The 13,354-nt window shown below is 36.3% G+C and overlaps 1 protein-coding gene across 1 annotated transcript in view; it reads left to right on the top strand.

Annotated features, from left to right (window-relative positions):
• The window catches only part of TBC1D22A (TBC1 domain family member 22A), a 148,855-nt gene that overhangs the window by 20,530 nt on the left and 114,971 nt on the right, over nt 1-13,354 (top strand). The window contains exons 5-7 of the mRNA XM_026046430.1: nt 4,780-4,850; nt 9,053-9,181; nt 10,155-10,217. Of these exons, the coding sequence (XP_025902215.1) occupies nt 4,780-4,850; nt 9,053-9,181; nt 10,155-10,217 (263 nt within the window). The remainder of the gene's footprint in view (nt 1-4,779; nt 4,851-9,052; nt 9,182-10,154; nt 10,218-13,354) is intronic.

Genomic DNA, 13,354 nt, shown 5'->3' with positions numbered 1-13,354 from the left:
AAAAAAAAAAAAAAAAAAAAAAAAAACAGAAACATACTCTGTTAACTCAAGAAAGTTGTATTAATGTTGGGTATAACTTTTTTGTTAATCTCTTTGCAATTTCTCTTTTACAGAGAGTAAGAGAGTTTTTGTTGTAGTAAGAATGTGCAGTTTAAGCAAAGCAGGGGAGTTGAGGGATGTCTTTTTTGGAGTGTCCTTAAATAGAGTCAAATTATACTCTAATAAGTGCAAACCTATTCATATTTTGATTTCAGTGTTTTGATATCATTATTTTGCATTAACTTTTGTTTTAAAACGCCAGTACACTTACTGGCATTTGAATTTGAATGCATTCCTTATTGTCAGGTTAATAGAAATAAGTCTGTTTGTTTTGGATGCATTGCATGGAAGTAATTTAAAGTGGCTCCTTGGCCAATTTCAACAGTTCTGTGAAAAATAATTTAAAACTTGTAGTAACTACTGAAATGCCAAAATATATACAGACCAACTTCTTCACTAATCACGTTGCTATCATAATAAAGTCATTGTTTATCAAATACTTGATAAACAGATTTAATGAGGTGCTTGTCCCTAACAGTACAAGGATCTATATGTAACTGTAAATCTATCTCATGTTCAGAAACTCAGAGAAACTGCTACCATGAATTTCCTCTTGTGAAATGTATCGCAACTATTAAATGCAAATTTTGAGGAAGTTGCATAGTCAGTTTTTCTGCTGAATTGTACAATGTTGTTTTTTCTCTTGAAGATCTTGTGTATAGTGTTTTTTCTTTCCCACACTAATTCAAATTAAATCGATTTTCAGTGGGGATTTTAAACACAGTGTGTGGACTGTATGAAAGTTTGATACTGTTTAGATATATGGGGAAAAGACACCTTTTAGATTCATTTTAAAACATCCAAATTTCCACTGAAAGAAAGTAATCATGAGCATCTCACTCAAGTGCAAACAGTGGGTTACGCAGAGCAAAGGGAAGTTACAGTTAGGAGATGACAGAACTCTCTGCCACCAATGTCTGATTTCCTCTTTCAGAGAACACGGAAAATTAAACTTTTGACCTGTGTGATGAATTGATTCAAAATAGTATATACAAGTGTATTGTAGATGAAAATGTCTGTGGTAGGTCAGTTTCTTTTTTTTTAGTAATTACTATGTATCATTATTTAAAGATAAATCTTTGATGGAAGGATTTTTTTTTTAATTTAAATCAGAGACAAGACCAAAGAATTTTTTATTTTTATTTTATTTTATTTTTATTTTTTTGTGGAACAGATAGTGAGAAACCTTATGAAATAAACAAGGGCAGGTGCAAGGTCCTGTATCTGGGCAGGAATATCCTTAGACACCAGTGCAGGCTGGGGACTGACCTTCTGGAGAGCGGCCCCGCAGAGAGGAACTTGGTCGTCAAGGTGGACGACAAGTTGACCATGAGGCAGCAGTGTGCCCTGGTGGCCGAGAAGGCCAATGGGATCCTGGGGTGCATTAAGAAGAGCATCTCCAGCAGGTCGAGGGAGGTGATTGTCCCCCTGTGCATAGCCCTGGTGAGGCCACATCTGGAGACTGTGTCCAGTTCTGGGCTCCCCAGTACAAGAGGGATGTGGAGCTGCTGGAGAGAGTCCAGCGCAGGGCTACCAGGATGATCAGGGGCCTGGAACATCTGCCCTATGAGCAAAGGCTGAGAGAGCTGGGTCTGTTCAGCCTGGAGAAGAGGAGGCTGAGGGGGGACCTGATCAGTGTGTATAAATACCTCAAGGGAGGCAGTGAGGAGGAGGGGGGCTGGCCTCTTTTCAGTGGTGGTCACTAGTAGAACTAGAGGAAATGGCCACAAGCTAAAGCACCAAAAGTTCCACAGGAACTTAAGGAAAAGGCTCATAACAGTGAGGATGACAGAGCCCTGGAACAGGCTGCCCAGAGAGGTTGTGGAGTCTCCTTCCCTGGAGATTTCAACGCCCGCTTGCATGCAGCTATAGGTGACCTTGTGTGTGCAGGGGAATTGGACTAGGTGATCTCTAAAGGTCCCTTCCAACCTTAAGGATTGTATGAGGGAGGAGCAGGGATGTTTGAAATAACAGCTGATGATTCAGCTATCTGTGAATCCTGCCCAGATCTGTTGATTAGTAAGAAAAACATCTGGATAAAAATTCAGTTTTCAGTGTGACACCTAGAAATCTGATATACCTGTGTGCTCAAGTGAAAAAGTGGCCTCAATGACAAGGGGCTGGCGCAGGGTACCCAAGCCAGGCGAGCAGAGCAAGTTCCCTGGTGGTAGCCAGGTTTAGCCAAGAGTTGTTTGAGTATTTAGTATTTTATACAGATGTAGACTTTCAAACAGTAAGCTTTATTAACCGTTTTAAATTGCTGTTTGTAATTTAAGGATTGGTCATCAAATCTTTACTCTGAGGCCAGGGTTTGCTGAAGATAGTAAGGACTCACTTTGATGATACAATACACTCTTTCCAAAGATTAATAGTATGCTCCTTAAGTTGATTGTCCCATATTGAAACAAGAATACTTTAAAATGTTTGTAATATTCATTTTGTTTGCCTTCTGAAAGCCTGAGCTTTGTTAGATTAATTTTTAAATTACATATGTAGTATAAACCTGATCAATGACTACCTTGTATGGTTAATAAGTTTTGTTTCAAGTATCAAGATAGTTGATTCTCAGTACTTGGTAAGTGATACGTATTATTTAAACATTAATTCGTTTTATTAGACTTAAAAAGTTGAATGGTAATCTTTATCATTAAACTTCTGCTGCTGTTTTTTTTGGTGTCAAATGTACCTTGTAATTTTGACCTAAGAATGACTGAAGTAAAAACGTCCTTTTTATATTTTGACTATTTCAGAGTTTCATATAGGAAGTATGGATTTTTAAAGTCTAGGATTTGGTTGGGAAACTTGTCTTTTTTGGATGTAATCTTTCCAGAAGATCAAGTTAAGACATAACAGATGTGTACCTATGCATAGTTTCTAACATTTTTGCAGACCTTAGGATATAAATCCAAATTTTACAGTAGATCTAGGAGAGGTACAAGAAAGGAACTAAAAATCACTAGAAATATGCAGTGGTTGTAAAAAGTTGTTAAGTAGGTGAGTGCTCTTTAGCCTGGCAATGAGAAAGCTGAGAAATGAGAGATTGTATAAAATCAGGAATGATATGAGAAATGTGAAAAGGGATTTCTTGCAATGAATATATAGTTGGGAATAAGTCAGACTTCCATGCCAGCCTGACATTAAAAGGAAGAATTTTTGCTTAACACATAATAAAGTTGTGGAGTTCTTTGCCATGGGATGTTGTGAATGTCACAATGTGAATGGGTTCAAACACCATTAGGCAAGTTCAGGAAAGATGGGTCTCTTAGTGACCATTAAATGCAATAGTGCAGATACTATTCTGTGTCTAAGGAATCTTTAAATTTTAGGTTACCAGAAATCAAATAAGTCACTTCATACTTGACCTATTCTTCTATTCTTCCCATTAGTATTTGATATTCTAGTAAGAATTTTCTTAATTTTTTCTTTCAATTTTTCCTTCATGTTGATGTCTTCTGACTTTCAAGTGTCTCAGATGACAAAAAAGAAAGATTACAATTAATGAAAGGCTACTATTAATGATTTTTTTTTAAATACAATATTTTAGACTGTATAGACTGTATTTTAAACTATATAGAGTGAAGACAGTTTCACTGGAATTGGAAGAAAGTAACCTTTCTTGACAGATCTGATTTAGGACTCATGATTGACATCTATCAGCTGTGTATCTATCTATCTATCTGGTATCTATCTATCACATCTGCTGTTAAATGCAGACATAAGTTAACACCTTTTGGAGTCTTCCATATCTCTCATGTTAATTGATGGTAACACATCAGAGAAACAGAGATACTAATTTTTTTTTTTAAATCTTACTTGATTTCTGTTCCTTTTTATTTTTCTTTTCTTTTTTCTCTCTCCTCTGTTCTCATTTTCTGCTGTGTTTTGAGACTATTTTATTTCAATATCATGTCACTGTGTTACTTGGGTTTAGGTGTTGGAAACGAAACTTCTCTAGGAGCAGCTGCTTGATTGGTTGAAAGCTGGTCAATTGGTTGAAAAAAACATACATCTGCTACATATATGTAGTACTGTGCTATTGTTACTTTAGTACTTGTTGCTAAGTTCATGTCTGTTTGGGATAGTCATGTATCTATTGAAATCCTAAAATCAATCATGTACTTTGGACTATAATAGTCTTTCATTACTTCCTCCTGCTCATTTTATTCTCTGTTGAGTATAGAATAAGTAGCTCTGCAAGAAGGAGCCAGCAATGAGGGCTCCCGGATTTTTTTAAACACTTAGTGTTTGAAAGGAGAACACTTTGAAGAGGGAAGAGAGGAATACAAAGAGTGAAAATATAATAGCAGTTAAATTCCTGTATTAAAACATGAAATACCGTTCTGTTTATGTAGCTACTTTCTGTGTGTGTATATATATATATATATATATACATATATAGTATCCATAGAAGTTTACTATACAATAAGGCTAAGTATCACTTGTATTATTGATAAGCCATGTATATTGAAAATGATACCGTGAAATATTCCAAAAAGCCACTATATCACACTGGATGCCTGTTCTCATTGCTATCCCTATGGATAATGTCTATCTTACATCTTCTAATTCCTTAGAAAAATCTCTATAACTGATTTCATTGAACTTCAGACATGTTAATCATTGGAAACAGTAGTGAACAATATTTTTCTTTGTTCTCATGATATATTTTTCTTTTAATAGAAGAATTACGGAAACTGAGTTGGTCTGGAATTCCTAAACAAGTTCGTCCTGTTGCGTGGAAGCTTCTTTCGGTAAGTGTTTTCTTGTTTGTTTGCTTTGGGTTTTTTTTTTTTTTATTTTTATTTTTTTTTTATTTAGCAGTAATAGCTTTTTCAGTCACTGCAGATAATTTTCCTTGAGTTGTAATTCATCAGTGATACTTCAAAACATTTTGTTTCGTGGTTGAACTCTAATGAAAGTTTGGTTTTTAGCTCAATTTGAAGCTTAATTTATCAAACTTGAAGGAGGGGAATGAGAGGTAAGTAAATCATGTCAGTTGTGTATCTTTATTTTTCATCCTGGCTTTCTGTGAAAACAAGGCTTATATGATAACAATAGCCTATTTCAATAAGATTTGCCAGTGTGGTGGAGCATTCGGAGACAGGTGTATTCCTACAGTTTTCTTTAAAATAAATGGATAGCCGAGGAAGAAAAACCTCTCTGTATCCCAGTGAAGACTTCATTCTAGTTACTAATTTAAGCAACTGCCAGGGACTCATCATAGAAAAGATAAATACTATATCGAAGAAAAGCTATGATAGAAGCTTGTGTCTCTTTGAACTGTTTTTCTATAGCGGTTTAAGATGAACAAATCTGAACTGCCATGATCCCAACCTTTACCTTGTGACATTGGTTCAGCTGTTGTCATTTCAGAGAGATTCAAGGTGATTAAGAACCTAATAGCTTTTTTTTATAGGGTGAGTTTTTGTTTGGCTTAGCTCTCTGAACCTTAGTCAGTGGTAGAAGGAGGTTGGGACTTTAATAGCTCTGAAATAGATTGATTGAAGTATCATAGAATAGTACACTAAGGTATTTCAGCCAAGCAATCGTGAAGCCCAAATTTATGGGAATTGAGGCTTTACCAGGTTGGTGTCACAGAGCTGGATTTTTTTCTCAATATTTGCATTATATTTCAACAATATATATTTAATAATATCTTTTGCAAAAATAGAGTGTATGCCTGATAGGAATATTTTAATATGTCACTTTTTGAACTTGTCATAGTAAATGGTTGTGAATTTTAGCTGTTTTTTTTCCTCTACATGGTTGGGAAAAGAAGTTGTGAAGATGTTTTTATCAAAAAGAAGCAAATATCTCATGCGGCCTGCTCTCTAGAGATTGCAGAAGACACTTTATCAGCAAATCTTCACACATTTAAGAACTACTTAAAATTCTGAGTTATACACACAACAGTTTAGTACTATTGAATTTTTCAGAGTGTAGGCTTAAATAGCTTTCCTTTTTTTAGAATAATTCAACAGGGAATGCAAAGTACTTACTTCAGACTGAGTCTGATTTCCAGTGACTGAAAGAGTCTCTCTTGCTAATGAATTCCAGTAAATTTGCAGCTCAGTTCCTTCTGATACAAATGCAGGTGCAGCTTCTTAGTGGTGAATATTAAAATATTCTGTTGCAATGGAAATGAAAAATGGAAAATAAATTCTTTTTTTTTTTTTGTGGGTGATTTTTTTTGAGTGACTTCCACTTTTTTTCATAAGCAACTATCTATATTTTGAAAGTTGCCAGTCTCTTATTTACAAGTATTGTAGTCAGGATTTTCCTATGTATTTCTTACAGTGACTTCTCATCCACTAAGTGGTCCTCAGTGAATATGGTTTGGAAACCTGAAGACTAGTCACTTAGTAACCATCAGTTTTCTGTACTGTAAGACAGGAGCTTATTTGATATTCTTTCAGAAAGATGGAAGAAGTGGTGCTTTCACCATTTGCGGCCTTAAAAAAATAAGTCTGTGATTATTATGTTTTTTTTTCTTAATAGTTTGTGGTTACGTAAGTTACTAAAACATGTAATTCCTGCTAATAATGTACCTGATACTGTGGGTGGTGTTTTAACTTACTCTGTTATGAGCTGCAGTGGGAGCTGTAGATAAAATACCTGCCCCTGGGGAGGAATAACTCCAGGCACCAGGACAGATTAGGGGTCGACCTGCTGGAGAGCAGCTCCACACAGAGGGATCTGGGAGTCCTGGTGGACACCAAGTCACCCATGAGGCAGCAGTGCCCTCGTGGCCAAGGAGGCCAATGGGCTCCTGGCTGCATCAGGAGGATGTTGCCAGCAGGGGCAGGGAGGGGATCCTGCCCCTCTGCTCAGCTCTGGGGAGGCCGCACCTGGAGTATTGGGGGCAGCTCTGGGCTCCCCAGGACAAGAGGGACGTGGAGCTTCTAGAGAGGGTCCAACAGAGAGCAACAAAGATGATGATGGACTGGAGCATCTCTTGTGTGAGGAGAGACTGAATGAATTGTCACCTGTGAGGGTGACAGAGCCCTGGCACAGGCTGCCTAGGGAGGTTGTGGAGTCTCCTTCTCCGGAGATCTTCAAAACCTGCCTGGATGTGGTGGGTGGCCCCTGTGCCCCATGCTCTGGGTGTCCCTGTTTCAGCAGAGGGGGTTGGACTAGATGGTCTCTAGGGGTCTCTTCCAACCTCGACCATTCGGTGAATCTGTGAAATGTACAAAAACAAAGTAGCTTTCATTAAACATAATTGGGGGGGGGGGGGGGGGGGAGTAAAAGACCACCCTACGCTACTACCCACCCCCTCAAAAAAAAAAAAAAAAGACCCGCAGTTTAGAGCTAGATTAAGAGAGGAGCTGTTTGTCTTGGAGTTGCTCAGAAGCCTTAAAAAGCCCAAGCTGTGATTTATTTGGAGAATTGAGCGTGGTTGTTATATTGGAGACAAAATTTGATTGACTAATTTGTTAAGTCGGCATTGAAGATGAAATTTCTAAAATATGATGTTAAAAATGATCAATTAAAAGATTTACTGCCTATTAAGCTTAATAACATGAACATACATGTTTGATCAAACAGCTTTCCATAGTGGAAAATGTTTGAAAATCAATTGCTGCTATTATCCAGCCTACGTGTAACATTTATAAACACCAATTTATAAAATTTATTTATTAAAGCAAATGTTGTTTTCTTAAAACATTAGAAAGTTAGGAAGTTTGTACCTAAAAAAAGGCAAGCATAACTATTAAGGTTTACTTCTCTTTTGAATTGCAAGCTACATACACTGTTGCTAAAACCTTTGAAGGGAAATAAATGAATAAATGAATTTTACTCTCCACAAATTTGTGCCCTGATGATATGTTGCAAGGCCTTCCAACTTTTCAAAATAAAATCTAATTTATAAAGTGAACAGGAAACTAGACATGTCCAACTGAAAGATTGCTTCAATCTCTCAAACTGAATAATAGCAAAAAGACTCTTGCTGAGAAAAAGTCAGTATCCTTGGGACAATCGCATCTGATCTCACAAATGAATTCTTTTTCTAATGGAACTAACATACCCTGCAGGAGAAAAAAAAAATCTAATGGTTGTGAATAATTAGGGGTCAGAATTCAATATTTAAGTTGATACGAAACACTGGGACAGGATATTAAATGTCACACTGCCTTGAGAGAAAAGTGAAGCCGATCCAATTTAAAACACCTGAAACCAGATGCAAGTGAGTACATTTTCAAAGAGATAATCTTGCCCAAACAAGATATCTGATTTGTAAGTTGATTTGTACTCATTTTGATGGTTTCTTAAAATATGGAGGAAATTAAAATGTATAACAATTTTTAATGATTTTAGTACAGATGTCCTTAGAAAAAGGCAGTTGATGTTTTACTATTGTAGTTCCACAAATGTTGAGCAACGTAGAGGTGTTAAAGAAATGGGTTTCTACCTCAAAGTAGAGGTGTAAAGAAACAATCCATGATGGATTGTTGCGGGAAAGTAATGGAACTAATGTGTTTATTCTTCAATTGTTTAATTTTATTGCATCAACTAAAGTTTTAGCATTAGACTAGACTTGTCTTCCCCTTCAAAAAGCCAGAATACTGCTTCACTTCTCATGAAATGAAGCAGAAATGTTAACAATTTTGATTAGTGTTTTCAGTGTTTTTGATTTTGGAGGGGCAAGGTTTTTGATTAGGGAGGGGCAAAGGCAAGTGTTATAGTATTTTTGATCATAAATTTCTTTTTAAAGGTGGAAAAAAATGAAAACATTTTCTTAAAAAGTGTTGGTTTTTAGTATGGTTATTGCTATCTGAATTTGGTATCAGTTTGAATGATAACTGATTTTTTTTTTTTTAAAGGATTGCAGAGTTCCATGTGGGACTGTATTGTACTGAATTAGTAGCTTTCCTGTCCCGTATACCAAATGAATACTGTGCTTCCTGTAAGGCAGAGTAATATCTTTTTTTTTTATTTGATTATTTTTCAGGGCTATCTTCCTGCAAATGTGGATCGAAGAGAAAGCACTTTACAAAGAAAACGGAAAGAATATTTTGCATTTGTTGAGCAATACTATGATTCCAGAAATGATGAAAGTCACCAGGACACGTACAGACAGGTACTACACCTAATAAAAATGACTGTTACCTACATTAAATGTGTTAAAGAACTTCAACCCTGCGTGTTCCCCTGCTCTCCTTTCCTCCTTCCTCTACTTTGTTGCCCCCCCCCGCCCCCCAAAAAAACCCACCACTCTGTTAAATTTTTGTTTTGTTTCTAATTTCTTTATTTTTACTGATAGGGAATTAGGCAGGGATAGGCAATAGGCCATCAGCCAAACAGTTATTTTTTTCCTGTTCAGGATCAAAATTAATTAAATCTGTATTAAATCAGTAAATGTTCTGTTCTAAAACATAAATACTTTATCTTCTGTATTTAGAAGTCTTCACATCAGGTTTTGTCATGACACGCATGCTGCCATACTAGTGTTTTCCCTTTAAGGCATGTAGTTTTCAAAGCACCCATCTCCTGCTCAGCCTCTTCTTCAAATGGTTGAGAGGATAATACAGGGGAAGTGTAGCAAAGATAAAAATAATACACAGAAATATAAAAAGTAATACATACAAATTAAACTTTTTTATATTAGAATTAATAATGTGTATCACTAGTTACAGAGTAATCAATTGACAGTAATCTTTCTTTAGGATGGAAAAGGGGAGGTCTGTCTTCTCCTTAAAGCTTCATCTTCATTTATGACAAGGTTAATGGAAAATTGTTTTACATGCAGCTAGTAATGCTTTTTTAGTTATAATTACCTTGAAGTAACGGAGAAATCTTGCCAGAAGAAGCATAATTTGCAAACCCTCAAAATGTGATATGAGGATCTTTGTGTGAAAGAAAATTGTATTTTTTTATTTTGTTGCGAGTTAATGATTTCAAGATTTGGCCCTATGTTTCGAACTAATATAAGTCAATAATATTCCTAAAGAGAGAATACAAGCAGATTATAACCGTAAACCTGAGTGTTTACACTGTTTGTTTAAAAGCTATGTTGTCCTCCTTTTGACAGTGTCTTCCTTATGTTTGATTAGATTCATATAGATATCCCACGCATGAGTCCTGAAGTTTTAAGACTTCAGCCCAAAGTAACAGAGGTAAGAATGATATCTAAATAATGATTTCTTTAGATTACTCACTTTAATGAGTTTGGTATTGCAGTTTTGATTACTTATTTAATTTGACAACAGTCACCAATTTTAACTGTGAACCAATCTGAAAGAGACCAGAAAATGAGAGTATAGGAGTCTCATCACTTTACTGTTCAAAGTAATTGCAAAGTGTTTTGGAAATGGGCTTCAAATGTGAAGTGACAAAATTCACCTACTACTGTGATTAGTCACAGGAGGAGATGATGAAACTCAGGGACGGGGTGACAATTTTGGAAGAAATTCAGTGTGAATAGGGGTAGAGTAATATGAATAACAAAGGAAAGGAAACTTCGACTGAACTAATACAGGAGTAGCCACTATTGCATTATCTGGTATAGTCTAGAAGAGAGCTCTTGAACAGAGAATACCCTCCTGCTTGGTAGCAATAGGAAAACAAATAATATTAAAGTGATTAAGTTGCAATAGAGAACAAATCAGAAAACACAGTTAAGCTACTTTACAGATCTGTGTAGCTGCATTTTGAGTGCTGTATATTGTTGTGGATTCTCAGTCTCCAAAGGATAAAGTAGAATTATAGAGACAAGGAGAGGTGTGAACTGGCTTGTCTTGGATTCAAGTAACAATTAAAATTTTTGATTTAACAACAACAAAACTCACAAAAATCTGAAAAAAGTTTTTTGAGATTGTGTTACTTAATGAAAGAATGAGATGTACTCCACTTCTGTGACTTGAGTCCATCCTCCATTGGGTAATGTCCGTATCTTGATGTCGAATGGAAATGGAAACCTGTGGGAGTTGAGACTAGTTTTATTTTCTGTTGGCCTGTATATGCATAAAGTAAGATATTTTTAAGTGACTGATTGCTCTTAGGAGATAGTATTTTATTAAGCTTATGGAAAAAGTAGCAAGTGCTTAGATGTAAATTTGAGCATAGATAGTACGAATACCACAGTTATGTTCACTGGGGATATTTAATAACACATTTAATCTTACAGTTGTGTTAAAGAATGATTATAGTCCCTTTTTGATTGATTGATTTAAGGCCAAGGGGTTTACATATCGATTTTGAAACTATTTTCTTGCAAAAAAAGAGTTACTCTGGTATTATTTTTATTAGCAGTCACAGTCAAGAGGGGATTTTTATGGCTGAGTTGTATCTGGAAGTAGGCTGGTGTAATGAGACTGCTGACAGTTAACTTCATTAGGAGACACTGCCAGAATAAAACATCATTCGTATTATTGCCTAGGAGTAATTAAAATAAACAGGAAATACCATTTGTTGGCAGCTATATGGGTAACTTACTGTGAAGTAAAATTCTGCATGTCAATAGCTAATATTATTTAGTAAAGATTGAGTCCAGAATGCAATTTCAGTTCAGTTTATAAGATCATTAAATTCGTAGAATTATTCAGTTTTTTTCTCTCTTTTTATTGTCTTTGGCAGGTAACAATATTGCTTAGGTAGCATATTTATTTAAATATTGGTTATATAGATCTTGCATTTTTTTAATAAAACTGGAGTTGTTTTTGTTTCTAGTCATTTGTTAAAGTTGTCCAAGCATGTGCTTTCATAGTGTTTAAATGGTTATATGTGTCTTAATAGAAGCGTATGTGTGCTTCACATATATGGCATCACATATCTGAAATCTCTTTCTAGAAGCTGTGATAATTCTTGCAATAACATTATATAGGTAAACTCTGAGGATGATTCACTTTCATTTATAGAGCTTATTAACTTCATTTACTGGGAGTAACATACAGGCTGATATCCCTGATTTGCGGAGTTTACTCATGCTTTCTTAGCTTGAATAGTCTGTAAAACTGAGCCAAATAATAGCTACCATCTTTTTACATGGTAGAGTTTGCAGAATAAGTAATGTAGGTGTTTCCAGAAGTTCTGATCTTTTTCCCAATTCCTAAAAAGAGATGGGGAAAGAGGAAGGTAGGGAATGAGTGGCTTGGGGCATATAATCCTCAAATTCCACAGCAAGAGGTAGCTGTGATGTAAGTACGTGGATCTCTTCAGTGGGATCAGGGCATACTACAAATAGAATGTTTCTGCTGTGTCCTTTAAAATATGAAAAACAAACAAACAAACCAAAACCTCCACCCAACTAATACCCTATCCATCTCCTTTCCCATCAATCTGGCCAACTACTTCTACCTCTTTTCTTCCGTTTGTGAGTTGGTGGGAAATAAAAAGAGGAGAAAACCTGAAGGAGTAAGAGGTGACAACAGGGGGCTGGACCTGCTATGTCCTTCCAACCTCAACTCTTCTGCACTTCTGTGCAAAAAGAGGAAAGTAGAAGTATATTTTAATACCATTCTGTGAGTTGGGAATGGGTACACTCGAGCTACAGGAGAATGTGAAAAGGGTATACGGCAGTAACCAGAGGAATAATGCAAAATAAAGGAATTGTTTAAGTTAGGAAGAGGTGATAGGGATATAATTTAGTTCTCAATGATCCATCAGTGCCCTGCACTTTAAAATATCTTAGTACCCTCATGTGTTATGATGATGTTATTAAAACCCTATTAATTACTTGATCAGAAGATTGGAGTAAAGTGTGTGGGGGGCTGTATCTGTCTTTGCCTTTCCTCTTTCTTTGAGCTTGCTGGGGAACCAAGATGTGACCTTGCCTCACAGTATCCTATGATGAAGATCTTATGCCAGAAGGGTTGTAACATCCAGCTTTTTCTGAGCTCCTTCCTCTCTCTCTGTGAGGTCTTGAGCCTCTACCCTGGCAGAGCCTAATGTCCCCAAGATCACCATGCACCTCATGGCTCCACAGGGACCTGCTCCGTTAGGCTCAGGGCTGTTGCTCTTCTAAGGACATGGAAGTTGTTGCTGGTCCCACACGAGGAAGGTTCGTTCTTCCTTCTAAGGAGCGATGGGAATACCTAAAGAAGCTGAAAAGATTTTAGAGTGAGTCCAGATTGGACTCAAAAGCTGGTGTAGGGTGGACATTGTGGCAAGTTTTGTACTTGGTGGTTTTTGGAAGTGTAGAGTTTAGAATAATATAATTCTGCTGCAGAAAGCATAGAGGAAGAAGTGAGGAGATGGGAGGTGACAGAACTGGAAATAAATGCTAGTTGAGAGATCAGAAAACACAATAGGTTTT

Source organism: Nothoprocta perdicaria, unplaced genomic scaffold, assembly GCF_003342845.1.
Source record: "Nothoprocta perdicaria isolate Ctin4 unplaced genomic scaffold, notPer1 scaffold_44, whole genome shotgun sequence".
NCBI lineage: Eukaryota > Metazoa > Chordata > Aves > Tinamiformes > Tinamidae > Nothoprocta > Nothoprocta perdicaria.
This window is presented reverse-complemented; position numbering and strand designations above follow the sequence as displayed.